The sequence below is a fragment of the Callorhinchus milii genome, unplaced genomic scaffold (genome assembly GCF_018977255.1).
Source record: "Callorhinchus milii isolate IMCB2004 unplaced genomic scaffold, IMCB_Cmil_1.0 Scaffold1, whole genome shotgun sequence".
Classification (NCBI taxonomy): domain Eukaryota; kingdom Metazoa; phylum Chordata; class Chondrichthyes; order Chimaeriformes; family Callorhinchidae; genus Callorhinchus; species Callorhinchus milii.
Window position 1 is genome coordinate 57,381,126 of NW_024704742.1, and position 21,282 is coordinate 57,402,407.

At 40.0% G+C, this 21,282-nt stretch overlaps 1 protein-coding gene across 3 annotated transcripts in view; it reads left to right on the forward strand.

The window, feature by feature from the left end:
• LOC103187404 (interferon regulatory factor 2) overlaps window positions 1-21,282 on the forward strand; it is a 38,960-nt gene that overhangs the window by 15,691 nt on the left and 1,987 nt on the right. The window contains exons 2-8 of one of the 3 annotated variants that reach the window (XM_007906885.2): window positions 9,045-9,137; window positions 10,662-10,761; window positions 12,036-12,212; window positions 13,736-13,782; window positions 14,891-15,011; window positions 16,034-16,198; window positions 20,145-20,188. In XM_007906885.2, coding sequence (XP_007905076.1) covers window positions 9,051-9,137; window positions 10,662-10,761; window positions 12,036-12,212; window positions 13,736-13,782; window positions 14,891-15,011; window positions 16,034-16,198; window positions 20,145-20,188 — 741 coding nt within the window. In that variant the 5' untranslated portion in view covers window positions 9,045-9,050. The remainder of the gene's footprint in view (window positions 1-9,044; window positions 9,138-10,661; window positions 10,762-12,035; window positions 12,213-13,735; window positions 13,783-14,890; window positions 15,012-16,033; window positions 16,199-20,144; window positions 20,189-21,282) is intronic. The other 2 variants (XM_007906886.2, XM_007906887.1) reach the window with 2 other exon arrangements.

Sequence of the window (21,282 nt, forward strand, 5' to 3'; positions counted from 1 at the left end):
GATGAGATGTTAAATTGAGGTCCCGTCTGGCTACTCAGACAGATATTGACCCTATTTGAAAAGAGAAGGGAGTTTCTTCGGTGGCCTGGCCTATAATCCCCCAGAAATAAGATTATTCGCTTCATAGCTGTTTGTGGTACATTGCTGTGCTTAAATAGGCTGCTGCATTTATCTATAAATACATAGACAGTACACTTTGGCCTGTGATTGATCGCTAAATTTAAGACTGGGGTAACTAAGTTACAGTAGTTTGCATTATACAAACACAATGGGCCGAATGGCCGCATTCTTTGCTGTAAATTTTTATGCTTCTATCAGGCTAGCTGTTAATCTTATAATCACAGAATGGTACAGCACAGACACAGGCCATTCAAGTCATCAGTTTTGCACTGTCATTATTTATCTGTCAGATAATTACAACATTTGAAAGGGAATTTGATGAGCATTTGAAGAAAAAAGATTCAGTAGAAAAGGTTGTGGAGAAAGAGCAGAGAAATATCATTGTAGTATTTGGTGTGAGTAGATGAGCTGGTGCTAGACTGTCACAATAGAACCAATAGGCGGCTTCCGTGTTAGCATTTCTATGATTCTATGATCTAGCTCAGCTGTGAAACATTAAGATTCAGAAGACGTTGAAATAAAAAAATTGATTCTTTTCAGTGCATTAGGATCGTTACCAAACGCCATTGTATCTGAACTAGATCCATCAGCTAAAGACAACTGTTCTGAATTAAGCCTTTGATTTCTAATTACAGTCTCCTACAGTGTTTTACAAGGTTATCGTAAAGGGACATTGACATTTTTTTCAGTTATTTAGACAATAATTAAGAGTATTAGGTTTTGTATCTGTGTAGCATGTCTACTCTCTGGTCACTACATTACATTTATGTGTCAGCCTAGCGCAGTGGTAGAACTCTCGCCTCTGAGTCAGAAGGTTGTGGGTTGAAGCCTCACGTTGGCACTTGAAATCACATACCCTAAGCTGTCACTCCAATACAGTGTTGTGGGATGGGGGGTGTTGCATTTTGGATGTGCGATCCTTCAGATGAGCCATTAAACTGAGGTCCCATCTGCTTGTTCAGGTCGATGTTAAAGAACCCATGGCACCATTCGAAAAGAGATGGGAATTTCTCCCGGTGACCTGACCAACAATCCCCCCAAATAAAATTGGTCATTCACTGATTCATGGCTGTTTGTGGAATATTGATATGCACAACTGGCTGCCATATATTACCGACAAAATAACAGTCGATCCACTTTATAGTATATCCTGTGAAGCACTTTGAGACATCTCAACATGATAAGGTACTACATCAAATACAGAGATTATTATTATTACCCTGACACTGCGTTCTTAAAAAGGGCTCTAGGGGATTAGCTGCTGTGTGTCTGCTGGCAAAATCACCTGCAACACAAACAGGTTTACTTCAAGCAATTCCCTGTATATAACACAGAGTCACGAGACCTGTCTCGAAGCTGAGGTCTCACAATGTTGTGTTGTGTTCCAGGGATACGCTGGAGAAATAGCTATATGTGTTGTGGCCAATTTTATTGGCAACGTCTCAGTAGTTAAACGGCTAAAGTGGTCTTCATGAATGACTGTTGTTCTCTATGATTACATAGTAAGTAGAAAATATATATTAAGTAGAAAAATAAAGTTTTAAGGTGTGATTTGAAAACTGATAGGGAAGGGGGTAGGGTGGAGGGTAGAAGTAAGAAGTTTCAGATCTTAGGGGTGTAAAATCGGAAAGCCTGGTCAATGATGGTGGCACGGATAGGGCGGGTAATACTCAGACAACCTATTCGCTGAGGGGAGGGTGTGAGCAGAGAACTCGGTGGCTTTGAGATGCTATCATGCATGAAGGGCTACATAGATACAATTGTTGTATGAGGAGATCAGAGAGATAGGGCAGTGCATGGGTGTGTACAACAACAACAAGATTACATTTGTATAGCGCCTTTCACGTCGGGAGGACGTCCCAAGGTGCTGGACAGTGTTCAGCATTTCAGACCCGAGCTGGGGTCAGGGGGAAGAAGGGAGGGGAGAGGAAGGGCAGTGGCCAATTGCATGATCGAAGAGGAGGGTCTTGAGGCGGGACTTGAAGGAGACTAAAGAGGGGGCGAGGCAGAGTGACTGGGGGATGGAATTCCAAAGGTTGGGGGTAGAGTGGCTGAAGGATCTCCCACCAATGGTGGGGCGGGTGGTTCAGGGGACGTGGAGTAGGCCGGAGCCGGCTGAGCGGAGGGAATGGGCGGTTTGGTAGGGGGTTAGGAGGTTGCAGAGGTAGGGTGGGGCGAGGCAATGAAGGGCCTTGTAGGTGAGGACCAGGATCTTGAACTGGATCCTCTGAAGGATAGGGAGCCAATGGAGTCGGGCGAGAGTGGGGGAGATGGGTCACGGAGTTTGGTGCGGGAGAGGACACGGGCTGCAGAGTTCTGGATTATCTGCAGCCTGTGGAGGGAGGAGTTAGGAAGGCGGACAAGCAGGGTGTTTGCATAGTCGAGCCTGGAGGTGATGAAGGCATGAACAAGAGTTTCAGCGGCCTGAGGGGTGAAGTAGTGGCGGAGTCGGGCAATGTTACGGAGGTGAGGGAAGGAAGAGCTGGTCATGGCTTGGATATGGGGAAGAAAAGACAGTTGAGGGTCGAACAAGCCTGACTGGCTTGGTGAGTTGTAGTGAGCAACCATGGAGGTTGATGCTGCCAGAGCCTGAGGTGCTGAGGCGCTGGCGTGAGCCAATCAGGAGGGCCTCAGTCTTGTTCACATTCAACTGTAGGAAATTTGCCCTCATCCGGGACTTGATATCCGACAGACAGTCTGTCAGGACAGCAGTGTTGAGAGTTGGAGGCAGAAAGATAGAGTTGGGTGTCATCCACATACATATGGAAGTTGACCCCATTTCTGTGGATGATGTCACCAAGGGGGAGCATATAGGTATTAAAGAGGAGAGGGCCAAGGACAGAGCCCTGGGGGATGCCAGACTTGACAGTGCAGGGGCTGGAGGAGAAACCGTTAGAGGCACCAAAGTGGAGACAGTGAGTGAGATAGGAATCGAACCAGGAAAGGGCAGGTCTGCGAAGATTGAGTAAAGCGGAGAGGTGGTGTATGAGGATAGAGTGGTCGACAGTCGGTGTATAATGATTTGTAGGTGAGAGTCAGTACCTTGTAGCGGTTGAAGCCTATTCTATGAGAGACAGGGAGTCAGTGGAGCCTGGCAGGCACTGAGGTAGTGGGCTTGCGGCATTTGGTGCGGGTGAGGATGCAGACAGCGGAATTTTGGATGAATTGAAGTTCATGGACGGTGGAGCTAGGGAGACAAGCGAGGAGTGCATTAAAAAATCCTAGCTGTGGGGTGATGAAGGTGTGGATAAGGGTTTCGGTGACATTTAGAATGAAATAGGGGCAGAAGTGGGAGATGTACAAACTACACAATTCAATAACAAATGTGCTGGAGTACATCTAAGCGGAGACACATTATCAATGAGTCATTTTCCATATCTGATTGATAAGCAAATCAGCAATATGACGCAAGAAACTTTTTCTGCTCCATTTGCTGTATCACAATGGGAGCAGGTATACAGTGTAACGTAGGGATAAGCCCTGGCTGAAAATCTGAATTTTTAATCATTGAGAAAGCAGTTTTTATCTTCTGTAAAGGGAAGAACCTTTCACTTTGTGAAAGAATTTGGTGCAAAACATTTTTTTGTCTGATGACTCAGTTATGATTGCATTCTTGAATCATCCTCTAACATTAGGCAAAAATTATATCTTGCTGTGGGTGGAATTTTTCTTTATTGAGAGTCAGCACGAGGGGTGTTCTACTCTGCTTCATGTGGGATTCTCTTGGTTGTTTAACAATGAGTAGTATATTTGATTTCAAGTCATTCATTTATAGTGTAATTAGTGTCTGTGCATGTTAGTACAGTATTTTATGAAAAGGAGTTTTGCTCTTGCTGGTTGAGCAATGGTATTGCCTGACCTCCTTTATATGGATGTGCCACTCCATGAGTAGTACTGTATTGGCTTTGCACTGTGTGGGTGTATGTGTTTTTAGAGACATGTTACTGGTAATATCCACTGTTTTTCTCCCTTGAAACCAGTGCAACTGGAATTGTGTCTTCAGTGAATATGTTTCAACATGCATAGCCCTAAAAAATATATAGCTCCTTCTGCTCATTCATATGTCTTTGATGTTCCTTCTTTCCTGGTTGTATTCATTAACTTATGCACTTAAATATTGTCATCCAGAAACTCAATATTCCAGTCACCTTTTACCATTGGGACCAGAAATTTCCCTCAGACTTTCAAACAAAAAATTAGGCAAATAGCCTTAGAAATGATTTGCATTTAAATTGATCAATTTGCAGTTGCTGAAAAGGCATGACAAGGTAAATAAGGAAAACTATTTGAATTTGTTGGGGAATCGTTGATAAAGCGCATAGTCTCAAGATTGTTAGCAAAAATTCACAAAGAATGTTTTCAGTCGAAGAGTTATCTGGGTGGGGAGTTTATAACCACAATGGTTATTGAGACTGGATGGATGAAATTCACTCAAAGAGGAATAATTCAAATGATAATTTAACACAAAATGCGGCACAGACATGATGGCTTGAGTGTGCCTTCTTCTGTACTTAATTCTGTGTTTACAAGCAGAAGGCTGATGATCCCAGTATTAAAAATGCCATTGTTTTTCATCAAAGTGTTCCATACAACCACTAAATGAATCTGTCAACTGTACATGGCATCAGATATCGTCATTAAACTACTTAAATACTCTGTTGTTGACAAAAGCAAAATTAGTTAGAATTTACTTTCCTTCTTATTTAAAATAATGGGTGGTAACATTTGATTGACAACAAAAAAGCACAGTGAAAGTTCACTGGGGGTGCACTGCATTGTTGAAGGCTTTGCAGGAGACATTAAACTGAAGTCCCATCTGCCTGTTCAAGTATATGTTAAAGATCGCATGGCACTGTTGAAAAGAGAAGGAAATTTCTCCCATTGTTGGGGCGACAAATCCCTCCCCCCGCCCCCCACCCCCAAACAAAAATTGGTTCTTTACTTTATGGCTATTTGTAGGACATTGTTGTGTGCAACTTGACTGCTATGTTTGCTCACAAATACACGGTCACTGGACTTACAGTGAATCCTGTGAAGCATTTTGAGATAACAGCAACAAAATTACATTTGTATTGTGACTTTCACGTCGGAAGGACGTCCCAAGTCGCTGAACAGAAAGGGTTACGAACCCGAGCTGAGGTCATTCTATATATATGACATATATATGAAACATACTATATAGATATCCAATATCAAATGTAAGGATTATTATCATATCCTTTAGTGATCAATGAAGTGCATTGGATTAATCTTAACATGAGAAACATTTTGAAGTGTTGTGGATACGTTAGTTACCAATAGTGACACAATTGTGTCAATAGTGAGTCACAAGCAGTAACATTATTCAATATGTCAGCCACAATTCTGTTAAAAACCTATTAAATATTACTTATTGACTCCATGAACATTTAATGCAATGTTCCATACTCTTACACAATAATTTACATTTATATAATACGTTTCAAGCACGTATTTCCAACTGCTTTACAAACTGGAATTAATACAGCTCAGAATTCCTGAGTCCTGTAAAACAGAATAAAGTGTTTTCCCACAGACACCTGGCCTTTGGAGGTTACCTGCCTTAGCAGACGGTGCATGTATATTCAGATACTGTGTAGTAGTGTGACAGGATCTGAGGAAACCAAGACTTTCTTAATTGTGTTTTTTTGGCATTTTATCTGCTACGCAAAGAATGGTTAGCAGAGGCTAGAAGATGCATCTAAAAATTAGGTGACTTTCCTCCGTCCATTTGCTCTGGAGCTCCGTGCTTTCATTGATGAGTTTGCTCTGTGGTATGGAGAGAGACCTCCGGGTCTGGCCTCCTCCTCGTCCCCCGAGTCCTCAGCTCCACCCTCGGCAGCCGTGCCTTCAGCCACTATGCCCCGAGGCTCTGGAACTCCCTTCCTCACTCCCTTTGTCTCGCTCCTTCCCTTCCTATTTTCAGGTCTCTGCTGAAGACCTTTCTTTTCGACCGCCCATTGGTTACCTTCCTCCCCCTCCCCCTGGCTCGGCCCCGGGATCCGTTACTGTAAAGCGTCCTGAGAAGCCATCCGACATGGAGGACGCTATATAAATCCAACTTGTTGTTGTTGTTTTTGTTGAGAGGCAATTGGAGATCCAACTCTAGCCTCCTTCAAGACCCGTCTCAAGACCCTCTTCTTCGACCGTGCCTTCGGTCAACCTCCTTCCCCCACCTGCCCTCCACCCGCCCCGATCCCGACGCCCAGCTCGGGTCTGAAACACTGACTGTCCAGCACCTTGGAACATTCTCCTGATGTGAAAGGCGGTATACAAATGTAATTTTGTTATTGTTGTTGTTTGCCAGACCCGTCTGTTGTACACGACTAGTAGCCACTGGAGGCAAAATAGTAATGAAAAAGTGGAAGAATTGGAAGTGAAGTGAATGTTACGTGGGCAAATGCAGCAGCTAATTTGCACCAATAATATGCTTCAACGACTTGCTCTTATATATCACCCTTGACATTGGTGTGCTTTACAAAAACTAGGTCAAATGCTGAGCAAGGAAGAGGGGACAGGAGAATAGGGGAGTTGACCATAGGCGCAGTTGGAGAGGTAACGTTTTGGTGGGATTTAAAGATACAGAGGGAATGAGGTGAAGGGGCAAAGGGTGGTGGAGGGACTTCCAGAGATTAGTCGTGGGGTAAAAATGCACATCAATCAAACATTGAGATGAGCAGCTAATTCATTTGACTTTTGGGGTGAATTTGTAGGAACTACAAGCTTGGATCCCATCCTTCTCTTTGCAATAGAGGTATCCCTTTAAATGCAGAGTTTAAACACTCTACACTAATGAACACATGTCTTTTATTGCAATGTTACTACACTGTCCATTGTGTGAAAACTGATAAGGAAGAGTTTAGTTGTTTTCCTTCCACAAGTGTCAGGTTAAAACGTTTGTTTCCTGCTTTCTTGACACATAGTAGAATTTACTGTATGCACAGAGGATTGTAGGAAGGCTGCTTAATTTTGACTGCTTAGTGCTCAGATTTTTGTAGGCCAGATTCTTTGAGAATGTTTAAGAAAATAAAGGTTAGAACTGTGTATGGCAGATTGGGGGAAGGGTAGGGTTTATGTTACACATCATACAGTGTTGCGAAATAACTGAAGGAAAATACAAAATTACATTCAGTGTGTCCTTGAAACATGTTATCTGTTATGAAAGGGAATAAATACCATTTAATGCACAGAACCATTACAAGGTGTCGTCATTGTGTTTTTTGTGAACTGCGGTAAGAGTGCTTTGAAAGATAGCCATAGGAAAATGCTACAGTTGAAGCCTTATCAGCCTTCTACACTGAGCCAGACAAGCTTCCCAAACCAGCCGGAAAAGGAGGATGATTTCTTTGCAAAGAAAACTCGGAGCAAAAAACTGTTAGTTTGCTAAATTAATGTTTTACATTCTGCTGAAGTATTCATATTTCAAAGACAAAGAAAAAAATTGAAGAAACTACCAACTGCCAACTGTTACGTAATGCACTGTATTTTCACCAAATTCTGGCAGTAAGTAACAATTGGAGAATTTGTTTGTGGACAAGGCATAAGGTGCATGAATATCATTTTGTGCAAAATAATTGCACCAATTAAGAGGAACCTTTCCTGTATATATTGCATGCAAATCTGCAGCTAGCAGTTTTGAAAGTGCCTGTAACTGTACTGTTCAAAGAGCTGGCATCCAACAACTAAAGAAAAAGTGCTAATCTCACGCAGACTGAAACAACACCCTTTTGGGATAATGCTATTACAAACATGGGAACTGGGTTTGAATTGAGTTGAATGCTTTTTTTCTCCTTGCATGGATTTTGGCAGAAATACTGGAGTGTGTCCATGTATGTATTGTACCAATGTATGGAACTGCATGCAATTATGTTATCTAAACTAACAAATGTAACGTATCAATAAGAGGCAAATGTCAGACGTTATTAATGACATACTTCTCAATATAACAGCATAGAAAGTCAGTGATAGAAGCAACACAAATCAGTGTCCTTTCTTTTCAGTGTAAGTTTGCAAATAATAATAATGCTTGCATTTGAAATAGCATTTTTCACGTCTTCTAGATGTCTCAAAGCGCTTCACAGAATATACTGTAAAGTGAATTGACTGTATATTTGTGGGCGAAACGCGACAGCCAATTGTGCACAGCAGTGTCCCACAAACAGTCGTGGATTGAAGTGACCAATTTTATTATTGTTTATTTTCTTGAGGGCTTATTATCAGACGTGTGGAGTAAGGAAACTTGCCCAAGGTTTCGCCCTGCCGGGAATCGAAACTAGGTCTCTCGCTTGTCATTAATAACGTCTGACATTTACCTCTTATTTCACATCATTACTGCAGGAAACACCAGTTTCTTTCTATCACCTGGAAGCAAAACAAAGCAAGAAGTGATGTCATAAGCTAATCGCGTTATAAACCAATTTGCACTGTCGCAAAGTGCATTATAATAAACGCTGCACTGTTCATGTCAGACATTATTAATGACATTTTGTGCATGAAACGGGAGTTTTGCCCACAAAATATACAGTCAATTCACTTTACAGTATATCCTGTGAAGCGCTTTGAGACGTCTTGAAGATGTGATAAGGCCCTATATCAAAAAATGCAAGGATTATTATTACATTCCACAAGCAACATTTGCCCTGACTATTAAATTGAACTATTGCTTCAATGTGGACTTCACCTGTTCCTTCAGTATGCTCCAGAGGTTAAAAGGCGCTCTGCGCTGTCTGTAAAACACATATCATAATTAAGTATAGATTTTTTGTGTGCAAAAGAAGTATATTGCCAAAATTAAAGTTTAGATGTCCTCCCAAAGTGATAGACACTCTATATTTGTAAATGTTGTTGCTGTTGGCATTTTTTGCTAAAACAATATTAAACATCTCTTTTGCTCTCTTTGTTCTCAGGTAATAATGCCGGTGGAGAGAATGCGTATGCGACCGTGGTTGGAAGAGCAAATAAATTCAAATAAAATACCTGGTCTAAAATGGCTAAACAAGGTAAAAGTTCTACTGCATCCACAAGTTTCTGTAACTTTCAAAGCCAGTGAGGATGGACAGTTCTTTTTGTTCCATCTGAAGGGACTGTTGGAATTGTGATTGTGAGCAGAAACCTGGTTTAGATAAATTAAAACAAATCTGGTCATCAGTAGGTGGATACATATAGATCAGGGCTTGAACCTAAACTTCCTGACTTCGTAAAGAGACAGGTCATAAGGGGAGATCTAGAGCATTGGCAGAATCAGGTCAACCCGACCCATTGGCACATTCCTCCCTGCATCCATTTAATTAATAATAATAATAATCTTTGCATTTGGTATAGCACCTTATTATGTCAGAAGGACGTCTCAAAGCACTTCACAGCATTTTACTATGAAATGGACTGACTGTGTATTTGTAGGCAAATGCAGCAGCACAATTGCGCAAAGCAATGTCCCACAAAAGTCACAAAGTGAATGACCAATTTTATTTGGGGTATTAATGGCCAGGACACCGGGATAATTCTCTTCCCCTTTCTAATGGTACCACGGGATCTTTAACATCCACCTGAACAGGCAGTTTTATCCAAAAGATGGTACCTCCGACTATGCAACAACACCCCACCATCACTGCATTGGAGTTTTGGCAAGTTCCCTATCAGTTTCTCAATCTTTTTGATACAGGGAAAAGATTCAGTTTCTTCTTAAATTGTAACTAACTTTTAGTAAATGATCCTGTCAAGTCATTCTTGCTAAAGAGATCTCTGATGTGGATTTTGGATTACCAGTTCTGGTCAAGAGGTCCAAAGTAGTTAATAATAGTAATAATAATTGTTGCATTTGATATAGCACCTTATTACGTCACTGAGACATCTTAAAGCACTTCACATGATATACTATAAAGTGGATTGACTGTGTATTTTGTGGGCGAAATGCGACAGCTAATTTCGCACACTAATGTCCCACAAACTGCCATGGAGTGAGTGACCAATTTTATTTGGGGGATTGTTGCCCAGGAACAAGGAGAAACTCTCTTCTCTCTTTTAATAGTGCCATGGGATCTTTAACCTTCACCTGAACAGCCAGACAGGACCTGACTACCTCCACCCCTTTCCCTTGGCCAATGATAGCGATTGCCAGCTTTTAACCAGATTTTGCACATTTTATTCATTTCAACGTGATTATTATCACCAGTGACAATATCACATCAACATAGACGTCAATTTGTTTAAGTGTATTTGGTGGTGCTGAACACTGACTTTTGATTGTCTTATTGGATCCAATTCTATAACCATTCATCCACAAAATCCAGTCACTACGCTTTACAATAAGTCCTGTAAAGCGCTTTAAGACATCCTCCTGATGTGGAATGAAATGCATCAAAATAAATACATGGATTATTTATTATTTATTATTATAATATTATTATACAGAGGCTTTTTGAAAGTAGGATATGGACACAAACATTCCATCGGTCGATCCGTGGTAAGATTATCTTTCCTATGATATGATTTCATTAACCCGTGCGTCGTATTCCTAATTGCAGGAACAGAAGATTTTTCAGATTCCGTGGATGCATGCTGCACGACATGGCTGGGATGTAGAAAAGGATGCTCCTCTATTTAAAAACTGGGCGATTCACACAGGTAGAGAAATCCGAGACAAGAAACAGTTCATTTACATTAATAGGTCTCAGTTCCCTCGCCTCTGAGTCAGAAGGTTGTGAGTTCAAGCCCCACGTGGTGACTTTCAGCTGATCATCTAGACTGACACTCCAGTGCAGTGCTGGTGGGAGCACTCCATTGTCCAGAGATACCTTCCTTTGGGATAAGCCGTTAAACCGAGTACTGTCTGCCTGTTCAGGTGGATGTTGAAAATCCTATAGGTACTATTTGAAAAGGGAAGGGAGCTTTTCCCGATGTCCTGGCCAACAAATTCCCCTGATAACACTAGTCATTCATTTCATGACTGTTTTGGGGACTTTTCTATGCACAAATTGGATGTTGCATTTACCTATAAATAATGCACTGCACTTCAGCAACAATTACATACTTTTATATTCATGCAGAGTAGCGTCTCGGAGTGCTTTATAATAAATCCTATTAAGTGATTTGTGACATTTCAACTGTGATAAGAAACAAATAAGGAAAAATGCAAGGATTATTTAATAAATGATTATTTAACAAATTTAACAAATTGTTATTTGAAAAATAGTATTACTTTGCCACTAGATGCTGCTCTAACCAGGAGGCTAAGATTTCTTAGTTCTGTGGAATTTTTCAGTAAATACACGGTTACTACACCTCACCGTGTTGCCCCATCCTTCCTCTGCTATCCCTCGTGATCCCATTCCAAACCTTTGCTCCACCAACTCTTGCTTTCTTCAAGCTCTCAGCCCGCTCTCCCCCACCATCAGTGGATGAGCTTTCAGCTACTTTGCCCCAATTCTCTGGATTATCTGAACTCCCTCCACCTTGCTCACTGTCTCTCGGGCTTCCAAAATCTGCCTAAAATCCTTTTGTCAACTTTTCCCCTCACCCGCCAATATTCCTGCCAGTAAAGTCTGAGTGTTATATAGAATACCAATCTAGCCTTTATGTAACAGATACTATAATATATAATTCCACCACTTGTATTAATGGTCTATATAATTCACCCCTGTCCCCCAATGTCCCAAGATGCATCCGACATATTGAGGTTTGGGCAACAGGCTGGCTGAGAACAGCGGGAATTCACTTCACCAAGATGAAAGCATTCAAATAATTATCAGCCTTGACTCCTGAGCAAGAGGATGTCCTTCACTAGATTTACCGTAAACTTGTAAAGTATAGTGACTGTGCATTTTGTAGGCAAACAAGGCAGTCAATTCGTACAATGCTTTTCAAGTGCTAAAACATTGCTCCTTTCTTGCCCTGGAAAGGAAAATACCACCACGAGAAAGACAAAGCTGATCCAAAAACATGGAAAGCCAACTTCCGCTGTGCTATGAACTCTTTACCTGACATAGAAGAAGTCAAGGACAAGAGCATCAAAAAGGGGAGCAACGCATACAGAGTATACCGAATGCTACCAGCAACCGAGAAACCATTTAAAAAAGGTACTGAATAAAATAAACACTTTTAAAATAGATATATTTCACAATGCGCCCCCAGATGTGATTACGTGGAGGCTGTCTGACCAATGGTTTAAAATGTGAGTCAAATTTTAGTGGTTTGTTACTTCTCATTTCCTGAGATCATGCATTGTCATGTTGAAAGATTCACTAATATAGCAATAACGCTACTCAATCATCCCTGTAGCTTTATTACTGTGACAATAAACTTGAACTACTAAAATAAATACTGATTTGTAATTTAATGCAAGGATTATTATTATTATAAAACAAATCAGTTGAAATCAGTCTGTGTTCCTCCCTCCCCACCCCACACACATTTATTAAGTTTTTTTTTCCTATTTTCTCTTTTTGTCTTGTATGTTTTATTTTAACCCTCTCAGTTGCATTCACTCACCTGGCTCTTCTCCACATAGTGTTAAAAGTGGGTGAAATTTAGGTGAGATATAGGCTCCGTGACCCGACCCACGTGAAGTTGTTGTTGACACATTATGATTGGGGGCAGTCTGTCAGTGCAGCCCAGACCTCACTGTGTTTTCCTGCTCCACTGTTAGTGTATAGAGCAGATGACATTTGAGCCTGGCCAGAGAGAAAACTTACTCCAAGGAAGAAGTTAGTGAGGGGCAAGCGGAAGAGTCACAGACCCTGGAAACAAAGAAATTGGAGCAGAAACAGAAAGTGGAAACTGTGAACAAGTAAACCTATCATTAACCTCCACATGTTCTACACAACGATTGTGCTCAGATCAGCAAACTTGCCTGTGGGGTTTTAAGAGTTAAAGGTCTTGTTTAATTCCACATAACCACTACTTTGTCCTTATTTTTATCGTCTTATCCACTGCATAAAATCATATGGAGAAATTCTTCCACTCCATGCTGCAAGTTTCACTCAACATATTTGTTTTACTTCAGTGGTGTCTTGTTCTGCAATCACAGGTAAATCATTTGCTTATATCTAGATTATTAAATATAATCTAGATTATAATCACAGAAGTGGGAGAAAAATAGGTAAATAGGTGTGACTGCGTTTAAAGAGTCAGCACAGACTGAATCGGTTGAATGACCTTCTTCTGTGCTGTAAATTTCTACGGTTCTAATCATAAATAGTTGGATTCTGTGACCTTCTTTTCATAATTTAGATAAAGTGTCAAGTCTCAAAATCATCCTTGCGCCCATGTTTGGACCTTTCATAATAGTTAAACTAAAAACCAACAGCAATAAATCACTCTAGTTTGTACTTTGTACCACTGTAAAACTAACTGATTATGTACTTTATTTCCGAGAGCTGTTTTTGATTCTACAGAACAGAGAAATGATGATCAGTTTTGTGTATGCTTCAAAATACGTTTGAATTTCGTCAAGTTATTTATCCGAGTTGAGGATTTATATTTAAATTAAATTACTTCTGCATAGCCAGTTCCTCAAAATGCCAGCAGTTAGCCATGCTCAGATCCACCAGTGTTTAAGTCATTACCTTTTGTGTTACTTAAATGTGACTGTTGCTCACAGGAAAGAAAGCAAAGGTGGAAAAGGAAGAAACGAGCAAACCAGCGAAGGTAAAATTATGCCCAAATTTTTTTGTTTTGCTGATGCAGGGCCTATGTTGTATTCAGAGCCCGAAACAGAGACGGTTTGAATCTACAGAGAATTAGGATCCAGTGTTGCATCTTTTATTTAATACACACAACACTCTAATTCCTTATTTTTATCGTTTTATCTGCTCCATAAAATCATGTTCTAAAGGTGATGCTTTTAAATGTACAGATAAGGGTTTAATTGTTCTGATGAGATTCATTGCACTGGTATTTTCGAACACTCAGGAGAATGTGAAAAGGGTGTGCTAGTGAACATAAGGGCTTGTTAAGGTATCATTTTATTCAAAATTTAGGTGAAGGACCAAGCCTTAAAAGGAAATACACCAGCAAGAGTAGTGAAGAAAGAAAGATAATTTCAGTAATGAAAAGACCAGTTATTTTTACATTTACTTGTAACATTTTATAAGGCAGTAGCAATTCCTTTTTCATTTGTTAACAAAACCATTGTTTCCATTACCCATTGTGTGTTGTGTGAACACATGTGCACAGAGAGAATGATTAAGGAATCATCCGAATTGGTTGTTAATTGCATAATTAATGTCCTCTGTAATTCCATCTCTCCATCAGTGTTTATACATGGTTTACACAACTCGAGTTATTGATTCCAATATTACAATACAAACTGGATATTTTATCTGTGTTTCAATAAACACATAATGCAGGAAAAAATAAACAAGCCAAGTTAATTCCTCTGGATATAAGATTGCACTCAGGTCAATCTGTAAATAGTTGTCAAAAAGTATTCTTTGGACTACTGTTTATCAGATCAACAACAACAACAGCAAGATTACATTTGTATAGCGCCTTTCAGGTCGGGGGGACGTCCCAAGGCTCTGATCAGCATCTTTTTGGCAACATTTGGGAATTTAGACAGAACTTGATATTTGGACATTTGGGTAAATAGGACTAAAAAATACATAGGAGGTTCCCAATACATAGGGAATTACATAGCGGATTCACAATTTATCTACAGATATTTCTTTTAAGTTAACAAGAATGTGATAACTTTGGATTTGTTGGTTGGGAAAGCTCATAGCTATTTTAACCAGAATTTTTTTTTATTGTATAGTGGAAAGGACCGAATTTTCCTTTTGAAGATAATGACGTGTTGAGAAATGGCATTTACACATCCTTGAATATTGTCGTGAAAGAGGAGGCTCAAGTTCATAGCACTGTGGACAACATTATAGGTGAGCAATCTGTCAATGTAGGTCTAAAATGTGATGCTTACAATATGCAAATAGAGATGCATCCACCAGTAGGAACTAATAATAATCTTTACAATTGATATGGTATCATTGACATCAGCAAAATGTCTCAAAACGCTTGACAGGATATGCTTTCAAGTGACTGTATATTTTGTAGACGAACACACTCTTAACACTCTCTACTTTTATGTGTGCTGGAGCATAGTTCCCAGTCGGGTTGATGTCTCTGTTAGGAATATCATGTTTTTATCCCCAAAACAAAGCACATTGTTTTAATGTACATAACAGCTTATTAACTTATATCTTCAAATGTCTTTGATAAAACATGTTGCAGGAAATAGGCAACATTTTGTAAATAAGAGAGAATGAGTGTTTAGATTTTTTTTGACATGAGGCTTAGGTTTTATTTTGGCAAACTGACATTTTTGGTAAAGTAATGTTGTTTATTTGTTTAATTGTTTCAATTTCTGTGTCAATTGGTGTTGCTCCCACAAGGACACAAAGCTACAAACAAACAAGCAGGAATCGAAAGCAATTGCTGCTGAAAGCACATGGGTTCAGGTGCTCAGTATGTGGTGATCTTGAATAGCAGCATGGTGATGGAATTCCATACTGTACTGATAAGGCACATGGTTTATACAACTTGCATTATTGATTCCAATGCTACATTACAAACTGGATATTTTATCTTTGTTTCAAAAAAAATTGTAATGCAGAAAAAATTAAATGAGACTCCTAAATTCCATTGGATTCTAAGATTACACTCATGTCAATCTGTAAATAGTTGTCAAAAAGTACTGTTTGAAGAACTGTTTTATCATATCAGCAACATTTGGGAATTTAGTTAAGAGAATTCAGCATATTATTATTTTTCTCAGCAAAAAGGGGATGAGTCCAGGGGTGATTTTTTTTTGCCAAATGCTGGGCACGACTATATTCTTGATCCTGTACATAGTGCAAGATCATTTACTGTGACCAATTGTTACAATGTGATTCCTTTTAAGAAGTTGGGTGCTCTCCAAGTCAAAGTATAATGGATGAACCCATGATTGTCAGCAATCCGCCAGATATATGCCAAGTGGTAGAAGTGACCACAGAAAGTGAAGATCAGCCTGTCAGCACAAGCCAGCTATACCCATTGCAGATCTCCCCGGTTTCTTCCTATGCAGGTTGGTGTTGGTCTTATATTTATAATCCCTTTATTGCTGCCAGCTAATTTATTGAAATAGTTATGCACATTTGTGATCACTTACAATTTTGTGATAGTCACAAGATTACAGACATTGCACAGAAACTGCTTCTGAAAAAAAACATGCAATAGCTCCAGTGGTCTGGATCTCAAATCAGTACACTGCACAGTTCCTCTGATAGATAAATGGATTAATAATAATCATTGCATTTGATATAGCGCCTCATCATGTCATTGAGACGTCTCAAAGAAACACAGACCAAACTTAATTTGTGCAAAGCAATTAGCAGCTGTTACTGAGAGCTCCACAGTGCAGTAAGTTTGATTTGTGCTCAATGCTAAGCTTGCTTATCACAGCTATGTGGCACTGAGGGTGCTACAGCATGCTTCAAATTCCTATGCTAAGGGAAACCAACACACACGGTTTCTATTCCTGTTTGACACTCAGTTATCACTCATGGAAAATTGATGTCAGGTGAGGATGTAGTTGAAAGAGTGGTGCTCTTTTTTCCCATTCCCTTCCACCCCTTCCCTGGTCAAAAATCCTGACCACACTCACTGCATGGGTCTGCACATATACAATGGGCGCTCGGGTGATTTTGATAGAATGGATGGTTCAAAGACTCTGGCTGCCCCCCCATAGTTAGTGCAGCCCCGTGGAGTGGTACTGAAACATGAGGGGAAACAATAGTGGTGCCCGGGGGCTTGAGGCTCAACCAATCTGTAAAGATGGAGGGGGAGAGGGGTTAGCAATTGGATTGGACCACAATTTTCAATGATGTGTTAATTACCACCAGTAATAATATCACGGTATTGCATTATTTTTTGCCAAATTCACTCATCCAGGAGGAAAACAAAGGCTTGTGTGTTCCAATTGTTCATCAACACAGGAAGATTGCTTACTAATAGTACTTCTTGCGTTAAGCAAAGCACTTCATTTCAGGGAAATAACATTACAACTATAGGGTCTATTATGCACTCTGGGACATTACCCTGTGCGACAGGCCCTATATAAATGCAAGTTGTTGTTGTTATGCGCTACTTGTAAACTCATGTGTACAGAGGGAACAACAGGTAAGCGATAATTTTGTAGATGGTCAATAAAAAGGATTTATTAATTACGAAATCAGTCACCAGTCCTTTTCATTGGTTTTTAAATATATAAATAAGGACACATAAAATTCTCCCTGCTTACATGCAGTTTACTTGTGGTTTACACATAGCACATTATACACCTGATTGGCTAAACACAACATCAACAACTTGGATTTATATAGCGCCCTCCATGCCGGACGTCGTCTCAGAGGCTAAAGAAGTAGTGAAGCATACAGTAATACGAAAGGGACATTGACAGAAGCTGGGTTCACCCATTTCAGCACAAAGTAAATTTACCATTTGACCTGAGGTTACAGATGGCCTTATTTATGTATTTGACACTGGGCACCTGACATTGCTGTAGTTGGTTGTGTTTCTTCCACAGACCTGGGTGAAGAGTTTGAGGCACAGGCAACATTCCGTATTGAAACTTGTTGGTCCAAATAATGATAATAATAATCCTTGCATTTGATATGGCACCATTTCATATCGGGATGACATCCCAAAGTGGTTCACGTGATTTTGCTATGAAGTGTAGTGACATTTTGTAGGTGAATGCAGCAACCAATTTGCCTACAACAATGTCTCACAAATAGCTACAAAGTGAACGACTAATTTTACCTGGGGGATTGTTGGCTGGGAAAAATCGTGAGTTATATATTGAGATAAACAATCAAAAACTCAATGGGATGGGAGGGACAACCGTTAGAGAAAATCAGTGTTTTTAAACTGGGGTCTAAACGTACTGGGCTGTGTCACAACTGTGTGTGTGGCTGCTGGCAAGAGCCTTTCCAACATAAACAGCGTTTTCTTCATGGAACACCCTACATTTAGAATGATACAATATAATTTACATTTATACAGTGCCTTTCGCCTGGGAGGACGTCTCAAATGGTAAGACTTGCCTTGAAAGAGGGGAGGAAGGGGGTCAGAGGGGCACTGGGATGGAATTACAGTGAGCAGTGCAGAATACTGGCATTTCAGCTCAGTCCTGTGACCTTAGTAGAGCTGCAGTCTCAAGACTATGCTGTACATGGGTTTAATGGAGCAACTTCTACTTACGCTGGAGGCACTTTTACTTTATGTAGTGGTAATGCTGTTAGAGCACTTTTTAGACCCCATTGTACTTTTTTTCAAGTCATATTGCACCTAGATTCTCCCATTTGCTACCGCACATTTGTTTTACAAATGCAAACGTAGTTTCTTAGGTGCTACCACTATAAGGTCTATTTACATTTTGGTGACAGAAGAACCCATTGAGCACTTATGATTACAATGATTACAAATAATGTACAGCACGGAAATAGGTCACTCGATCCAACCAATATGTGCCGGTCTTTATATTCCAGATGAGTACCGCATAATTGACTGACTGTATGGAGAACAGCAGCGATGAAGGGAGAGAAATTGAGAAACAAAATTGTTTTTTTTAAGAACAACAATTATTCTAATCAGATATAACTGCTAATAAAATGTTTGGCATTAATGCTATGAAGTTTTTCTTCAAGTCTAGCTTAGGTTGTTTGGAAATATTGGGCAAAACTCCTACTCAAACAGATTGCATTTACAAAAACATAAGTTAAAAATTGTTCAACATTGTGTTTGTGTTGAGATGTGAGGAATCTGTGTGGCCAGTTTTTAACCTTACTCATATTTATTATAACAGAGACTTAAATGCACATATATTTATAGTATAAATATAGCTTTATAATAAGACTGATGCCCCAGAAAACTTTTAAAGCTGCTTGTTTTCGATAAATGAATGTTCACCTTCCTACAGGTGTGGCCAGCTTTAATCAGTTGGTTGCACTTTCGCCTTTGAGTTAGAAGACTGTGGGTTTAATCTCCAAGTCAGGACTTTGAACTCACAAGTGTAGACTGATAGTCGACGTGTGTGCTGCATTGTTGGAAGGTTGTGCTCTTCAGATGAGATGCTAAATTTAGGTCTGGTTTGCCTGTTCAGTTGGACGTTAAAGATCCAGTGGCACAATCTGAAAAGAGAAGGGGTTTTGTCCCAGTGTCCTGGCCAACAATCCTCCAAATAAAATTGGCCACTCACTCCATGGCTGTTTGTGGTAACTTTGCTGTGTACAAATTGGCTGCTGAATCTCTTCACAGTTTGTACAAAGTTACAAATTACACAGTCACTACACTTTACAGTACATCCTGTGAAATCCTTTTGATACGTCCTTCTGACATGAAATGCGCTAAATCAATATGAGGTTGATTACTGGTGTGATTTACAGCATATAAAGTATGTGAATCCTATAGCTTAATGGTTAGAGCACTTGCCTCGCAAGCGAGAGATCCTGGGTTGATTCCAGGGCAGGATGAAAAGTTAGGCAAGTTTCCTTACTCCACATGCCTCTGTTTACCTAGCAGTAAGTAGGAAGTAGGTTGTTAGTCGATTGGTGGATCACTTTTCTGGAGATAATAAGTCCTTAAAAAAANTGATCATAATAATTTGATCGCTTAATCCACTACTGTTTGTGGGACACTGCTGTGAGCAATTGGCTCAACATATACAGTTAATTCACTTTGCAGTATATTCTGAAAGTGGTTTGCGACGTCTTGAAGACGTGATAATAATATTAATAATCCTTGCATTTGATATAACGCCTTATCACGTCTTCAAGACATCCCAAAGCGCTTCACAGAATATACTGTAAAGTATATTGGCTGTGTATTTTATGGGAGAAACGCAAGACTCTATATCAAATGCAAGGATTATTATAATTATTATCAGTTGTGATGTTCAAAATGATACTGTTAGCAAAGGCGAATGATCTATTCGCTTGATCAACTTGTTTTCACTTTTGTTTATTTCACAGAAAGTGAAACGGATAGCGTTGCATCCAATGAAGAATATGCTGAGGTCAGTAAAATATGAATGTGTCTTTGAAGTAAAAGAGAAAGTTGCGTTAGTCTGGGTTTAGTGCCTCCAGTATTTGAAAATGTTGCTCTCCTGTGGGGGAAGAGGTGATCAGCAGTGCAGTGTGCCTCAAATATAAAATACAGCTTGAATCCAGCTACTGTTAATATTCCCTTCCAGAGGGTGAGTTTACTGATGCATTGAGCCTAGATGACATCCTGGACTGAAGAGACAGAATATATGTACCAGGATTGCCATTGGATCTCCTAGTGGCCAAACAAGGAACTGCATTGATAGTTGAAGACCAATCTCTTCGCAGTTCACCATCTCTTCATAATTCATATGAATTTGAGGAGCGGGGTGAAGAATGCATTTTTTAAAAAAAAATTGCATGTGTTATCAAATCTGTTGTGAACCATTAAAATTTTCTATCCATTCTTAAAGACAGGCTGCAACCACCCTCCCTTGCCTCCTTCAAGGCACGTCTCAAGTCCCTCCTCTACAACCATGCCTTCAGCCACCTTCCTACCTTCCCTCCCCTCCACCCTCCCGGATCCTCCTGCCCCCCACCCCAGCTTGGATCAAAATCCCTGACAGTCCAACTCCTTGGGACATCCTCCCGACATGAAAGGCGCTATTCAAATGTAATTTTGTATTGTATTTCATTTATTACTACTCATACTAACCCAGCCAGAACCCTCATTCATGCTTTTGTCATCTCCAGACTTTTCCAATGCTGTGCTCAGTGGCCTTCCCCAGCTCCATTCTCCACAAACTTCAGACAATTAGAAAACTCTACAGCCCTCTCCTATCCTCTCCCATCATGCACATGCTTGCCTGTTACCACTGGCTCCCTATCCCTACCAGATCAATTCTAAGATCCTCATACTCACCTTCAAAAGCCTCCATGGCCTTGCTTTCAAAGGTCTTTTGGAAACAGAGATTTAAAGAAAATAGATATGAATTTCACAAATCATAATAATAAAACAAGCACAAACATTACAGGATGATATTGAATATTATCATTTTGCCAGATTGCCAGAATTCTTTTTATTTATCAATTAATATTTGTTACGTTCAAGCCTATGACTTGTACG